This window comes from Mauremys reevesii, linkage group 16, assembly GCF_016161935.1.
Source record: "Mauremys reevesii isolate NIE-2019 linkage group 16, ASM1616193v1, whole genome shotgun sequence".
NCBI lineage: Eukaryota > Metazoa > Chordata > Testudines > Geoemydidae > Mauremys > Mauremys reevesii.
Window position 1 is genome coordinate 31,861,528 of NC_052638.1, and position 17,348 is coordinate 31,878,875.

At 39.7% G+C, this 17,348-nt stretch overlaps 1 protein-coding gene across 1 annotated transcript in view; it reads left to right on the plus strand.

Moving 5' to 3' along the window:
• Positions 1–16,381, plus strand: part of VAT1L (vesicle amine transport 1 like) — a 77,406-nt gene extending 61,025 nt beyond the window's left edge. Inside the window, exons 8-9 of the mRNA XM_039503363.1 lie at positions 10,260–10,343; positions 13,287–16,381. Of these exons, the coding sequence (XP_039359297.1) occupies positions 10,260–10,343; positions 13,287–13,385 (183 nt within the window). The 3' untranslated portion in view covers positions 13,386–16,381. The remainder of the gene's footprint in view (positions 1–10,259; positions 10,344–13,286) is intronic.
• The last annotated feature ends 967 nt before the right edge of the window (positions 16,382–17,348 follow it).

Here is a 17,348-nt window from a genome sequence, read left to right on the forward strand (position 1 = left end):
AGCATCTGCTGGCACTAATCAAATAACTATTTAGCTTTTGAGCAAAAACGTTGTCCTGCCTCACATGGTTAAATGGTTTAGCTTTATATTGTTGTAAAATACTTCCAAAGGTTGTGTTTATTCTAGCTGATTTCCTGCCATGTTTTTCAAGGGTCTATGACTGGCACAAGGGGAGTCTCAAGACAGACATTAGCATTTGCACAAAGCTTAGTGGCTTGTCTTATTATTCTTTTCGGTTTTTGTGGAAGAGGCTGTATTGGTGTGGGATATAAAATGGCGGTATTACTGTTAGACACTATTGCATTACAAATAAATAACAGCCACATTTTAGAACTCGATGAGGGTCCCATTATACCATACAGAGAGAAAACGAAAAGACAGTCCCAGCCTCAAAGAGTTTACAAGCTGAGTATATGAAAGGAGACAACAAGAAGCTGATGGGAGAGCATTGTGTAATGGTGAGATGATTATGATTGTTGTACCAAATAACAGTTCTGACTCATGGCTGCCTAGCCATTGTCAAACATCTTGTAGGCATGACAACAGAAGTGACTGAAGGAGAAATTTGAAGACCACTGTGACAGCCAGTATTAATGGTCACTAAATTAGTGGCTTTGCATATTTTTATGGGGAGCTCCACTTGTGCCCAAGTGGCAGCATGGGAGAAAGCATGAACGTGTTTAAGGGAAGATTGGATGGCTAGGTGATAGGCTGGCCTTGCCAGAGCAGAGGTAGTGGTTGATGGCTCAGTACCATATAAGAGGTTTATCGGTAGTGTAGGGCCGAGCTGTAACAGTCCTTAAAGGTGAGGACAAGTTATTTGTGTTTGATGCAAGGAGCAGGGGGAGTTGGTGGAAGGTTGCAAAAAGGGAAGCAAAGTGAAGTGGCTGGGATGGTGAGCCTTGCAGATGTTCTTTGCAGGAAAGTTTAGAAGAATAAAAGAAGGAAGGGATCAAGATGGCATTTGTCAAGGCCAGACAGGTGGATGATGTAGTCAAGACATGACAAGATGAGGGTTTGGATAAGAATTTTAGCTGTGGAAACAGAGGGGAAAGGCTGGATCGTACAGAAGCAGCAAGATTTAGATGCAGCCTAGAGGTGTGGGTCTAAAGAGAGGGCCAGGTTATGGTGCTGGGTCACAAAATAAATAGTGGTGTGTTCCACAGTGCCTCCCTCCCCCAGAGGGGATGGAGAAGAGTTTTGAAATTTTGCATTTTCTCATGGCAATCATCACTTCCAGCAGGATATCTCCCTGAAATGTGAGATCAGTGGTTACACTGGCAGAACTGTTGTCCAATGTGCCAGGCTACCGTGAGACTACTGAACAGATGGGTATGAACTGGCCAGGAGTACATTTAGGCTGGAAAGTAGGTGGTTTCTAACAATCAGAGGAGCGAGGTTCTGGAACAGTCTCCCAATAGTAGTGGGGCAAGAAATCTAACTGGTTTTAAGATAGGGCTTTATAGGTTTATGGAAGGGATTATATGATGGAGGCACTAGCAATAACAGGAGACTGGACTTGGTGACCTAAATGGTTCCTCCCAGTCCTATATTCTTAACTAATTCCACTTGTGGACTGGGCCAAATTCAAACTAGGAATGGACAAACCTGTCAGCACCATTCAAAACTGGCCCAACCTTCACCCACGTGCCCCAATGTCATTTTTTATGAGATTTAGGAAAAGCTCAGAATCTCACCACAATCCTCCCTGCCCCCTCGTTCCCTAATACATACCTAGTTTCTGTGCATCTTAGATTTCTTAGAGGGGGCTAGGGGGCTGGCCCATTCACCACTCTTTGGCACAAGTCTGTCTCTCTCTCTCTTGGTGGAAGCTTATCATTTGTGTGTGAACGTGTAGTCTCTTCCTCGTTCCAGTGGGATCACCTTAAGGGACCGAAGGAGGCAGCAGCAGCTAGGTGGTGGTATCGAGCAGCTTCTTGATTGAGGCTTGTAGTTCACACTGGAGCACAAGTACTGAGGAAAGACACAGGGTGCTGCTTACAAGAATTAGGGAAAGGGTTACTGGGGGTGTCACGCTGCAACTGTTGCCACTTACAAGGGGAAAGAGGGATTCCTGTCTTCTGTTTGGGTTTCTCTCCAGCCATCTCCCAAAGAATAACCTACACCAGGGGGACCCAGGGAATGAAATCACCAAACCCAAAGTAAACATGCCTTCTTGTAGGAAGAGGTGTGTATGGAGGGAGAAGCACATGAAAGGTTTAAAGATGGAAACTTATAACCTAGAGATGTCATTTTGAGCCATTGGCTGGGGTTTGCCCAGATGGAGGGGAAAGCATATTGAATCATTCCTCTGTACCAATAGCCTCCTAGTCCAGATTCTGTTTTCATAAAGGATATACACGGTCCTACCGGGCATGTCCACACTGTATCTGGGAGAAAGCATCCCATCCCTGGTCCACAGACTTGTGCTAGCAGAGCTTGCACTAGCCCTCTCAAAATAGCTTCTAGACAGTGCTGCGACATTGCAGCTTGGGATCTCAAACTCACCCCCCAAGCTTCAGAGCCTGAGTTCAGTGTAGATATCCCGAAAAATAATTTTTATAAAATATATGGTACTGTTGAGCTGATCAGTTTTTTTAGGATGATGAAACCATTTTATTTTAATGTTCCCACAGGTAAGTTTTTTTCCCATGGTATGTTGCATTTGTTGTCTCTGTACCAAGCATCCACATTATTAACATGGATATAAAGCCCCCGCAGGTGTTATGTTGTCACAGGGAGCAGTTTAATGTTCAAATAGTGCCTGATACTACTTTGACTTGAATATGTTCAGCTACACTGAGATTTCTTTAACGTCCCAAAGGCTTGTTTCTTAATTCGAGCAGTGTAGCAGAAATGGAGCCTATTGACTCAAATAATATTCAAAAGAGGATTTTGCAAGACATACTTGATAATTATGTTGCATTACTCATCGTTTCACAGGAGAGCTGCACTTAATTTCCACACTGCAAAATGATACGGGAGATAATTAGAAATATATTGTTTCCATTTGGATAACAAATTATTAAACATTTACTATATAGGTAGCAAGTAAATTGCTTTGGTTGTACCGTATTGACCGTGCGCACTGAATGAAATTCCAAAGGAAACTGAATATTAGCAAACATTAATGAGCACCTCAACAGATTATTGCTGGGTCTTGTTTTCAAAATGGAGAATAGCTGACAGGTTTGAGGGGATAGAAAATAAAGAAGCCGAGATGGAGTAAAACAGACAGTTGAAGCATGATTTTGGATTATTTGCTCCAGGCATAAGATGTCCTTAAACCAGTGGTTCCCAAACTTGTTCCGCCGCTTGTGCAGGGAAAGCTCCTGGCGGGCCGGGCCGGTTTGTTTACCTGCCGCGTCCATAGGTTCAGCCAATCATGGCTCCCAGTGGCCGCAGTTCACTGCTTCAGGCCAATGGGAGCTGCTGGGAGCAGCGGCCAGTACGTCCCTCAGCCCGCGCCACTTCCAGCAGCTCCCATTGGCCTGGAGCAGCAAACTGCAACCTCTGGGAGCTGCGATTGGCTGAACCTGTGGATACGGCAGGTAAGCAAACTGGCCCGGCCAGCCAGGGGCTTTCCCCGAACAAGTTTGGGAACCACTGCCTTAAACTATTAGAACCAGATTCAGGAAAGCGTCCCTATTCAGGAAGGCTGCTTAAGCATGTGCTTGAAATTGAGATTTAAGCAAGCGCTTAAGCGTTTTCCTGAATTGGGATCGCACCAAAGTGCATTAATGAACTATCATCTGCAAGGTATACAGCACCCTGAATTCCCACTGAATTAGTAGCAGTTGAAGGAGCTCAGCACACTGAAGGATTGATCCACGAGTACAAGGACAGAATCAAAGTCTAGAGCTGGATGGAAAATGTGGGATTGGGGCATGGGGCTGGTTCTGCAAAAAAAACAACCTCATGTTAACGAAAAGAAGTCCTTGGTTTTTGTCAAATTTGTCAGTGGAAAATTTCAGCTTTTTATCGAAAAACTACACCAAGGAAACCAAAAACTGAAATTCTGCAGCTGAAAAATGCCCTAAAAAACCCCTAACAGTTTTTTCCATCAAAAATCCAAAATTTTCAGGGAAAGCAGACAATTTCTGCAAAATATTTTGTTACACAAGACAAATGGGTTTTCACTGAATTTCAATGGAACATTTTCAACCAGCCCTGCCAAGGGCCCTGAGAATGCAAGGTTAAAACTAAATTAAGTTACAAACTGATCACCGTATGTATAATTCTCATAATTTGATAGTAGATTAAAAAAGTTACTTCCTCTAATGGTGACATTCCTCGTTTTCCATTATTGTAGAGTTGCTGAAATGATATATATTTGCAACTACTTCTTAAAAATCAGAAAATGAAACTACTAATTGTCTAATTTGGGTGACTGCAGCTAAGCAGTCATCGTATTTAACCTTGAGCAACTTCTCATGAAAATATGCATTCCATATGAATCAAGTGCTGCAGTTCTGCAGGCCTCGCAAATTGCAGATGGACGTTATTAATAAAATCATACTTAGGCAGCAAAACTGATATAGTGTGATTCCTAAAAGAGGTGGAAGGAATACAAGGGATTTGGATCCTTAGTTGCATTACAGTCTCATTTTAGAACTGATAGCGATTAAGTAGAACAAGATTATTACTTCAGCCTTTTAAAAAGTCATTAATTTCTCAGCAGAAATGGATTCCATATTTTTATTCATGTTCAGATAGATAAAGAAACAGTTCGATATAGGAACTGTAATGGTCATACTCAAGCTGTTTATTCATGGGAGTGCCTTTAAATAACCAGTTAGATAGTTGTCCATCGCCTCCTAAATTCTGACTTTTTACTTTTAACTGTAACTTTTTTTGCTTAGTTCTTAATTTGTTTTCATGTATAATTGCTTTCAAGGCAGTAATTAAAGAGTGATTACAATAAAACTATCCCAGATTCCCATAATATACGTCACTATCCTAGTCACTGGAGAAAAATGTGTGGTTATTATGTGGTAGTGTGCATTTTTAATGAAAAAGAACTATTGCTGTTCAAAAATAAGAGTCTGCTTTGCCACTGGGCTTTGGCACAGCTAATGGGATACAGTAATAATCTTCCTTTGGCTCTAACAGGTAATCCAACAAATTCAAAGTATCATTGTTAGAATGAAATGTACAGTAACCAACAATACTTTGCATTTCTACTGCTTTGCGGTACATCTTTAAAGAGCTGTATGTAAAATGTGTATTTATTTTCATTAGACAACATCCTTGGATCTCTGTCAATTATGGCACAATAAAAAAAATTGCCATTATTGTAATTATAACTGTTTTAAAATATCAATATACTTTTAAAACCTCCTGTGGAGGTTTTGAAGTAAGAGCTGTTCAATTACTGTTTGAATACTGTGCCTTCCACTGTGGTATATTCTGGCATTAGCTACCATGGATATGTTAATCCTATTAATGTCGACGAGATACATGATTAATTACTCCAAAACGATCTCAAGTTCCTCATATCTTAAAGCATCAGCACATGCTGGACTTTTAGTTTTCATAATGCAGTCAAATGTTGGAGTAATTCTTTGAATCATGCTAATCTTTTCCCTACAACTTCAGAGCATACTAAAACAGGTGAATTGACTGGCCAATGTTCATCCAAAAAATCAGCCACATATAGGCCTACACATGGGATTTGGCCTGGGACATAGTGGATCTGTGTGATTATTCTCTTTTTATTGCTCATGTAAGGGATCAGAGATGGTAACCATGTGCAATATAAGGGTTTTATTAATTAAAGGGTTTTGTTTTTTTGACACAGGGAAGCTGAGCAGCATCCTGCTCACAGTTGCCATGTGGTGCAGCATAGTTTCTGTGTTTGCATACAGCTGTTGACACAATCAATAATGGTCAGAATGCTCATTAGCACTAACATCCTTGCCTGGGGTGACTGGAAGCAAAATGAAGCATTAATGATCCACAGCGATCAGCAGTCCAGTAGGAAAGCCAGACAGCTGTGAACCAGTATTATGGGAGCTCTGTGTGTGTGTGTGTGTGTGTGTGTGAAAATAATATTAACTGTTTTTAAAAGTCCATGGTTTTGTATATAATCATAGGAATTGGAGATGGAAAAAGAGCAAGTTGCTGATCTAATCTAACCTCGTGTCATGCTGGATTCTTCACTAGAGGACGTTTTTCCAGCATTTGGTGAAGTCTAGTTTTTTAAATGTCTCAGAGAGCAAACCTATCCACCAAATGGATTTTCTAAATTAGGAATCCTGTTTTTAAAACGTCCCATCATCCAGGTTCTCTTTGAAGAAATGTAGAGCTTAGCTATTCAAAATCACAAACAATGTCTACTGGTCAATCCCAAAACGACAGGACCTAAGACATCTGGCCAGCCTGGATTTCCCATTCACTTTTCTGCTTTCAGTTTGGATGGTGTCTCATCTAATTTTTTTGGAGTGCTTCTTTGTATAAATAACGTCTGAGGACTCAGTGACATAACGTGTTGCTGAACTTCTTCACAAGAAGAAAGAGGAAATCTAATTTGGCAGGAGATGAGAGTATTAAATCAGGCAGTTTTCCACAAGCTGCAGTTGTTAATTAAGATAATTGCCTTGACTTGGATGAGTAAAGAGGTCCCAAATTCCGGATTCATTGTTCAGCTATGGTGGGTATAATTCATAGTGAAAAGATTTGGGGGGATGTGAAGTTATTAAAAAGGAAAGGATAATAACAAATAGTGAAGAGGACACCAAATCAAACAGCTCTGTGTTTTTATGGAGTGTCTTAACAGAGACAACATGGTGGTCTTGGAGAAGATTTGATGCAGCTGTCAAACCCTAAACCTCCAAAGAACACAGCTGTCATGAAACCTATTTCAGAACATCCTCTGACCTTTAATGCAAATGCATTTCTGCCCTTCCTCTTCTACCAAGGTCCATTGGCAGTAAGTGTTGCTCTTCGCAGCATGCTACACAATACAGATGGAGAGAAATGGCTTTGATCCAACAGCAGCAGCTCTAAGCTCCCAACCATAACATCCCCCACCGGAAAATATACTGTGATAGGCTCTTTCACCGCAGGACGTCTCTTAGGCCATTTTGTGAATTTCTTTTAAATTGTTCCTATCTAGGCCTCATTAAGGAGTTCTGCTTTAAAAAGGATGGTATGAGATGACTCGTGTGTGTGTAAATTAAATAAACAAAAACTTTGTTAAAAACAGTTATGGCTGCTCATGTGCATATTACCACCACCGCAGTCCTTCACAACTATAATCATGATTTAGCCTTCAATACCCTACCTCACCTATATCTACCATCCCACGATGCACGTTCATCCTCCCTCTGCTCTCCCCCCAGATATAGTTCTTGGAGTGGGGAGCAAGAAGGAAATAGGTCTCCATCAGCCTGGACTGATATGAGAGAACTCCAGGGATTCATTTTGTTGCAGTTTCCTACTCATCAGTATCTTTTCCTGCTACACAGGAGGACATGCTTCATATTCACAAGGCACTGTACTTCTTTACAGCAGCATTGGCCATGGCAGTCTTTTCTTCTTCTCCTTGAATGTGTGTAATGTAATTGCATTGATACAGCGAAGGGCAGAACCAGGCTCATTGGCTAGGCGAGCAAGTTACAAATGACATTCTCATATACAGATTTTGGAGTGTGAAATTGTAGCAGCTCTTTCAAACTTTCGGTCAAGTGAGGGGTTTTTTTAAATATTATTCTTAATTGCTCCACCTGGATCCCATATCCAATATTGTTTTTAGAAATTGTAATGTTCTCTTCTCCTCTCACCTGCTGTTTGCATTTGCAAGCTACTTAAGGGTATCCTAGAAACACACCTGAACCTTTCTCCAGAGTCTTAAACCTGATACTGTGTATGAAAAAAAAATGCTGGGAAAGCACATTTTCTCAAATTTGCCTCACTTAATGTTAGGCGGTGCAGATGATAATAAATGTTGTGTGCCGTTGCTTTCAGCATGACATTTCTGGTGATAAGTTTCAACTGGTGCGCAAATGTGTTTGCTGGTTCCTTCAGTTCTGTCCTATTCATTTGGATTATTTATATTGTTCTGTAACCTTTTAAAGAGACTAGATTTAGCTGAAAAGGTTTTTTTAAAAAAGAAACTGCTTCTTCTTTAGGGACTCTGTTGGTGGTTCTTAAAAGAATGTTTTCTGAAAAGAATTCCTAGGCTCACAGAACGTATCCTGCTCAGTACAGAAAGCTTAACAGGGTAACTTGGCTTACTGATCACTAGACAGTTATTTCATAAAAGTCTGTGTGGTTTTATGTACACCATTTAAAAAGGCAACAGGCTACCTTTTGGTGAAAGCATCTGGGATTCCTGAAAAGAGGGAAGATTTCCAAAATTGTTACATCAGGGTCCTTAATTGGAAAGCCTTTCATATTGGTAGTACATTTGTTTACATTATAAATGTACGTATTCATTCATGTTCTCACAGATTTCTAAAGTCCAGCATTTTCTAATGTAGGGCACCATTGGGCAACACTTGAGTTGCAGAACTCAGGGTTCATTGGTTCCAATTTTCAAACATTGGGGTGGCATTTTTAATAAGGGATTTAGGGGTCCAGCTCTCATTGGATTTCAGTAGAAGTTGGTAGGCTTACTCTCTTAGGCACTTTTAAAGAGCCAAGTCAAGATGTCTAAAGTTAAGTATCTACATCCATATTTGGGCCCTAACTGACCATGCTAAGTATCCAGGTCCTGATTTATGCCCTTAAATGTAGTGCAGGGTTTATTTGTTCATGGAGCAATGTTTAGTTTCAGACGTCCATGCTAACCTGTTTAATAATGTAATAAAGCTATGTCACAGGTGGTAGGTCTTATTAACATATCATTCTGTGTTTTACGTTCTTGCCTCATCACATCCCATTGTTCTGGCAAAAAAAAATGAAGTGACAATGATATGAAACACCCTTTATATGCAATGTTCACAGTTACTGAAGTTTCCCAGCATTAAAGAGAGGAAAGTGTCTACTCCTCTTCCAATCCTCGACTATTAAATAATGTCTACATTTTATGCATCAAATAGCCAGTAAAACACACACACACAGTATTCCATTTCATCAACACACCGCTCCCATGAGTTCTGAAACTTCATACATCAAAATAAGCTCCTCTCCAACGCATTGGTGAGCTGAGGGTTTTTTGTTCCTTTCTCACACATACTAATTACATTCAGCTGGTAAATGTCTTTTTTTCAGTGGTATCTGAAGGACACGAAAAAAAAATTGGAAATGCACATTGCTCATGCACTGAGGGGTTAAATTATGGCATTAGCCACAGCCATGCATTTGCTGTAGTGTACATAGCATTGCTCCTGCATGCAAAAAGGGTATTCATTGAAAACCATGACAGGCTAATTGAAAATATAGTCGTTGAATATATTCCTGTAATGAATACATTCAGTGAAAACAGTCTGCTCACAGATATTCTGCAAAGAGAAAAAGAGTCAGAATGAACTTTTTGCTGGGAATTACTGGCTGATCACTACTTGCATTAGTTTGCAGTTCAGGTGGCCATAGTATAATTTGTTGTTTGTATTAAACTAGCACCTAGAGACCCTGATCCAAGACAGAGATCCGACTGTGTTAGGTGCTATACAAAAGAGAATCCCTGGCCCCAAGTATTTATAATCTAAATAGATAGTGCCAAACATGTAATTTTTTTAGAGCTGACCAGGAACTTTTTGACACAACATTTTTGTTTGGTTTTTGTTGGTGTTTGTTATGTCAATTCATTAAAACTTTTTACGGGAATGTACTGGGTTTGATGAAACTTTAATCAGAAGGGCCTTTCAGGTCCATGATGGAATTTCTGGTGAAAACCAGAGGGAACAGCCAGTGAGAGAAAAGGTTACCTCAGAATAGCTAATGGCCCATTGGTTAGGACACTTGCCTGGGCTGTAGAAGACCTGGTTTCAAATCCATGTTCTGCCCGATTTGGAAAAGGGACTTGAACCCTCCTACATCCCCAGTGAGTGCCTTGAACACTGGGCTATTGGCTATTCTGGCAGAGGTCTTTTTTGAATGAAAAATTTGACAGGTCTCTGTTGTGTCCCGATGAAGAAGAGGAACAGTTTATGAAGTCACAGGATGGGAAAACTATTTCCTGTCTAGTTCTCCTCATTTTTCTTTATGAGGGACAACATGAGCATCATGGAGAATAGCTGTCACTTTAGTATGAATATAAAATTCTGGTTTCTGCATTATTACATCCTTGGAATTTAACATTTTTTGCCTTACAGGTGAAGGAGGCCATGCAGAGAATCCATGACAGAGGCAATATAGGAAAACTTATTCTGGATGTGGAGAAGGCACCCACTCCACTGGTGAGTGAAAAGCACTGAGTATATAACAACTGTTATCATACAAATGACAGGTGGTCAACAACTCTAAGTTAATTATTTTGCCTGTGGTTTTCTACCAGATATATCTCACCTAAAGAGAGAAAATCAAAACCAACAATCACAATCTTTAATTTGTATCGTAAGGTACAGTACAAATTGTAGTTCTTGTTTTGAAAGAGATTTGCAGTAAATAGCCACAGCAGTTCATTTCATAGGTAAAATGGCCATCTCTGTCTCTCAAAATATATGCCAGTATTGCTTCTGGAAAATCTTATTGGATTACTTTGATTGGGGAAAAAAACAACACAGCATCTATTTCTGTCTCTGATGGAAAATAAATAGCTGTTCCGTGTAATGCTAGATTGCTACATTAGTGGAGATAATGCAATGGATTGATGCCAAACAGATGAAATCAACTTATCTTTACCTATAAACACACTCCCCTTAAAACCTGCATTTCTGTAGAATTGCCTTCCCAGTTCCATATAAAGGACAGGATGTGTCTTGGGTAGGAACCAGCTAGTGATTTCTTTAAACTCTGTTGAAAATGCCAGATATGCTGATATTTTGGGTAAAGTCATGCTTTGTAAGCTTTAATGTAATGATAATTGTACTTGTTACTGGGCAGCACCTGAGAGAGAAGGCACATGGTGGATCTACTGAAACCAAATGTTGTGTTCAGACTGAGCCCAGCACATCAAGATGCTGAGAGCGAAAGGTTACAGAGAAATATCTGGTAGAGGGAAGTCAGCAGGATCAACCCCAAACTTTGGCTGTTTACATTGGAAAGAGTAATTGAAGAAAAGCAGGAACAAATTAACTAGAGATGGGTCTAAAATGCACAGTTTGGATTCAGATCTGAAGTTCTCCCCATTTGGAGAAAGGTGGTTTGGATGTGCTCTAAAATTGACCACAAGTTACTTAATACTGTATATAACCCTCACAAGGCAGCAGGAAACCTGACTTAAAGGCTATTGGAGTCTCACACATGGAAACCAGACACTCAACTGAGCCCTAAAACTGTAAAACACAGCAGAGCAATAAAGAGTGAGGAAAGAGGAGGCGTCTCCAACACTGCATTAATACTTATTAAGCCATCTATTCTCTTGATAATGCACACACCTAATTGCCATTAGTGTCTGTGGAAGGTACAGACTTAGAAAGTGAGCGGATATGTGATATATTTTCACAAACACTGAAGGGAATTCATTCAGAAATAGGAGGAATTTCATAATGTCACTTGTGTGTCCATTAAAATAAGGTTCCGTTTATTTATTTCATTTCATTTCATTTCCATGGGGTTTCAAGAGCTAGCAACAATGTAATAGAGCAGCTATAATTTTGGCTGGACTCCGTTTTTTTTCCCCCTCCAGAGTTTATAGTTATTCATTGTCCTTAGTTAGGGAACCCAAACTGCAGTATGAACACTAGAGTATTTCATGATTCCATTCTAATTCAGAATAATAGAGCAATACTGTTGCAAACTCATTTGCTACTCTGAAGGTAAGTATTTAGCTGCACTGGACTTTGGCATCAGGAGTGGGATGAAGGGATCCAAATGGGCCAAGGAACTCCAAAAAGAGAGAGATACGTTAGAAACAGTAATCCACAAATATATTCAGAGCAGTAGGGGAAAAGTGATTGTAGCCATTTTCCCCAGGGTTACCTCTTATTCTTCTGGTTTTCAAAGAATGGAAGAATACATAGTAAAACTGCCTTCTTTTCCCAAATATGTTTCCAAGTAAGTTGTTTGTTGTGAAATTAAGGGTCAGGTTCTTATTGCAGTAAGCCATTCCAGGGCACGCATAATTAACTTATTGGTGCCCTCATGCAATACACCCCTCTGAGGCTGAGCCCACTAATGAACTCTCCATTGTGGATTATTGTGATCTACAGGCAGAAAAATAAATCAAAGCTTGATGGTATTAATGTTTGGTTTTTAATTCCTTATTTCATACAGGTTTAGAAAATACCTATAAAGTCAAATGAGGATTTCACCATGTACTAAGTAGGATAGTCTTAGTTAGCAAGAAAATTCAGTCTATGCAGATGAATGCAACAAAGATGTCTCATGGAACATGTAAAATGACTACAATTGTGTTTATGCCTGCTTGACCTCAGTCAAATTGGAAAGATGCAATGTAAGCATCTGTTGCATCTTTGCTATTTACACAGCATATAATAACCATTCTCATCTGGAAAAAAAAGATGCTGTGCTCTTTAAATACCACTATGGATTAATATTTTGTGTGGTTATCTACAACCTGGAGAAGTTCCCGCACTACACAATAGAAATCTAGCATCTGTCCCACCATTAAATTACATTGTATTTTCACTGTAATGTTGATTCAGTACCTAGTTATCCTATGGCAGCAAGTATAGGCACATTCACATGCCTGGTAGTCTATAAAAATCGGTCCTATATTTGTTTTTATGCAAAACAAATAACCATTCTGTGGGTTCCTAAGACACTGAGCCTCCTTGAATATTTGTAGGACCGGATGCCATCTATTAACACTCACCAAAGTATCTTGCTATTTGCTTTTGTGAGACAACTGATTCTGAAGGATTCATAAAACACATGATGGATGCGCTTTGTGACCCTCCCACTCATTTTTCTTTCATCTATGGGAGCCTTGACGTCATTTTGCTACCAATACACACATCAAACCCAATTGCACAAATGTCGTACATAGCCGCTCCTAATAAATAATTCAACTGTGTAATCCTTTGGAGAACGGTTTATGATCTTACACTGAAATTGATGTACAACAGACAAATCTTTTGCACAGATAGAATGTGCGTTTTCCGTTTTTAACAAAGTTTTCTTTTTTTTTTTAGTCACTTTATCAGGTGAGTCAAGCTAAAATGAAAATAGCTGAAAACCCACCGTAAACATTGTGATTTCCTTCATTTTGTTCACAGATGGCCAATGACAGCACAGAGACAAGCGAAGCAGGAGAGGAGGAGGAGGACCATGAAGGGGACAATGAGAATAAAGAGCGCATGCCATTTATCCAGTAACCGTTAGGAACAGGGGATGGGGGAAAACAGAAAGATTGATTGAGGAGAAGGGAACAAGGCTGGGAACTCTATTCTGTGCATCAGTGAACAAATGCTGTAGTACAGTGTGTGTTGTATTTGTCTGCAGCCAGCTGAGCTATAAATTGTTGCTCATTGTTGTTTTGAACTCAAGTGCCATTCCCATCCAGTGCAGTATTATGACCTTCCATAGTGTGACGGCCAGTCTGTAGGAGTCCTATTGATTTTCTTTTCCTATCTAAAAGCCTTATTAACGTACTGCGTAATTTTAGATGGGCATCTTTCTTCATGTGAATTTGTGTAATGTTTTTTCAATTCAGAGATTTGTTTTTTTTAATTCCCTGCCCATCGTCTGGTATTCTCCAGTAATCAGAGGGAGGGCTTTCAGTTTGTGGACTTTCAGTAAAGAAGGTCAAAACATAGCATTTCTTTATGAGACACAAATAAGAGGCTGCAAAGAAGACAAATTCTGTTTCCCTGAATCGTGCTACTTCATCTCATAAACAGTTCTGTCTTAAGTTTTAAAAAATACCTCATTTGTAAACCTAGATAATATATGGTAGAGTCTGAAAGAAAATGTGCCGGAAGTCATTACTAAGCGGCTTTGATTAGTGTTGTATAACCGCATTAGTCATCAGCACTACAAATTAAATGGAAATTGATGCCTGGTGCCAAGTGTCATGCTTACTGTTGATCCCCCTAATACCATTCCCTTATATTACTTGCAAGGAAAAGTCAATGGGCCACTTTTTCTGTCCAGTGCTTCTTAACCATATGAAACTTACCAAATTTACTGTTGATTCAACAGCACCTTTTCCCAAGGTTTAATTTGAGCTGGCTGTGTCCAAAAGCTGAAGCAAGCGTATTCTTAGTGATATTTAAAAGCTGGCTAAGAGTAGGGATCATTGGAATAGATGTTATTTTGTTGGCTGAGTTTACACTTCTGAAATCACTAATGGATTAATAAGCTGAGTAACGGTGCCAAACTCCTACAAAGATTAATCAATTTGATCACAACTCTTAGGCCTCAATTCCATCAGCACTTATGCACATGAATAACTTTACATAGGTGAGTAATCCCATTGCAGATCTGTTCCCTTGTGTAAAGTTAGTCACGTGTGGAAATGTTTGCAGGATCGAGCCCTTAAGAACATGTAGCATATCTACCTCCCAGTAATGGAAACAAAAACAAAACATGACACTGAAATAAATATGCTTGTTCCTATATTCCATTTACCCAAGTAATAGCTACTTAGTTCTTCCATGGTCCTTTTTTTTTTTTTTTTTTTTTAAATGACTGCAGCCACTCACAATAGAAGCAGTAAAGGCATGTCCAAGATTTCATATTCTGACAATTCCCTTTTGGATTTAATATATTTTTCACAAAAGAAAACACTTCTCCCAAATGCCAAGTTAGCTCCTAAACCTTATCAGCATTATGTAGTGATCAAAGTGAAAAATGGGTTTCTCAGGCTTTTCTCAATGTGATGGGAAAGATAGGTCTGGATGACTTGTGTGTGTGGTTTTAGAAGATTTTTTTTTTAACCCCCTTCCTCTTTTCCTGTTTAATCCATGCTCCCTGAGTAGCAATGTCCATCTCTTTACTCTGTGCTCATGCAGTTGCTGCTCTAATACTAGTTAATTGTGCAGAATGTTCATTTTAAATGGGTTTACCATGGATTGAAAAAAAATTACAAATAATGAAACAAAGCCAAATAGTCAGTTTATAGAGAAAAATGCCACAGAAAAAGCTGTTCTTGAAATACAAAACAGAATTTCAGTTTTTTATAGCAGAACTTCAGCATAATGGTATCATCTTGTAATGCCAGTATTTATCTAAGGTATTAGTGCCACATTAGGCCCAAGATTGCCATCAGAATGCAGCCCAAATGAATTCAGTGAGAGTTTTACATGCTTTGGGACTGCTAAATTGAGTCTTTAAAGGAATCGCCATTTAGTTTTTGTCACATAAGATGACAACAGTAAGAAAAATGGTTGGTTATCTTTGTTTAAAAGTTACTGTAGCAATTTTGTCCTGCAACACACTTAAAACATAATTCATGACTTTTCATTTGACACCAAACTGAGCAATATTGCTAGTAACCCTGAGCTGGCAGCAAAGTGGCATTCCCAAGGCCTTAGATAACTAGGGCAAGCAGAGTAACAAACCAGGTCTTCTGTTAATACCACAATCTTGGTGGGACGGCACTTACATTTCCTTTTGAGTCAAATAAAGATTAACATTCCTAGAGTATCTGTAGCAATGGTAGAGGACAATGATCAAAAGAAACCATTTTTCTTATTCTTTCTGGTTATTTTAGTGAGGCAAAAATACTTCTGATGCAACTCATGCCAATTTAGGGCCAGTTTCTGAGCTCCAAAATGTCCCCTGAAAGCACTGGAGAAATTCCACTGGATACAATGAATTTCCTCCAGATCTACCCTCCCCTAACCTGGGCTAACTTCTACTTTTCATTACACTGGTGTAAATCTGGACTAAGTGAAGATCCTGTCCTGCTTCCATTGAAATTAAATGGGAGTTTTGCAATTAGCTTCAGTGGAAGCTGGACTGGGCTGTGAGAGCAGAATTTGACCCACTAGCCCTAAGAGTTTACTGAAACTTCACAAAAGGTGGCATCTCTTTTGTCTGGCATGTTACAGGCCATTCAGAAGAAAATGGTAGGTAGGCTGTTGTTACTGAACAAAACCCTCTCATAGTCTAAACAAATATTTGCATTTACCACTTGCTAACTCTGTCAGTTAAACAACTTCTCTCTAGATAATGGATTGGTTTGAAATAAATTATTTCTCAATTTTGCCTTAAGGAACTGTGAAACCTTCTCTTTAACTTAAGTCTGATTGAAGTGAACTGAAACGTTGTTTAATTGTCTTGTTGCTTTAGAGCTTTTGTTATATTGTGCCTACAAAGCAAATTATGTTTACATAAAAATATAAATAAAATATTACGTATAGCATTACCCTAGACTGGTGTCACTCATTCTAGTATACTGCTCCTGTTTGGGAGGAGGTTAAGATAGGTTTAGAAAATGAACATTTTTTTTGCAAAATACACTGGACCAGGGTCATTAAAACCAGCTGAAAACACTGTCTTTCAGAACAGTAATAACTCAGACATAAAATGTTCTATGATATTACAAAGAATTGGTATTTTTAACAGTCTGTGAGAAAGGTCAGACTATCACAGCAGCATTTTCCTGAAGTGCTAGAGGGAGGAATCAGTGGCTTTCACAGCATGTAAACACCAACTTTCAGAATGTTCTCTCTCAGATTGCATTGAGATAAATATGGCATGCGTGTCACAGTAAAGATTGCTCCCCCCATGGGGTCCCCTGGGTAAGCACCAGGGTTGTATATTGCTAACACTTATATATGCATGGGAAAGGATCTTGGGAAGAGTTGAGTGAAAGGTTCCTTTGCAGGTTGCAAAAGGCCGAGGGGGAGGAAGGGAGAAAGGAACGGGTTAACTTAACGATCCAGCTAGGTTCAAAGATAAGGAATGAAACTGTAGCCCAAGGCCAATGCACATAAACAAGCTCCCTGCTGCCAAACAGCCAGAACCTTGTGAGAAAGGAGAACTGAGCCAGACAGACCTAACAAGGTTGCAAAACTAGACAGATTGTGAAGGCTAGTGAGTTGAAAACAACAGCCTCGTGACCCTGAAGACGGTGTGTTTTGGGGAAACTGAGAGAGCTGCGGAAGACCGGTTTGGCCTAGTACTGAGAGCACAGGGGTGGGGGCGCGAAGGTCCCTAGATGAAAATGCCCCTGGAAGAATCCAGGACTTAAAACCCTTCCGAGAGCTGAAGCAAGTCAGAGATCAACAGCGGAACCTGGACGGCCTGTGCACAGGACAGAACTCTCGTCTACCCTTCCCCCTCTTCTTACGTTTCACCCAGGCTTGGCCATCCTTGGGTTGTGTGTATGT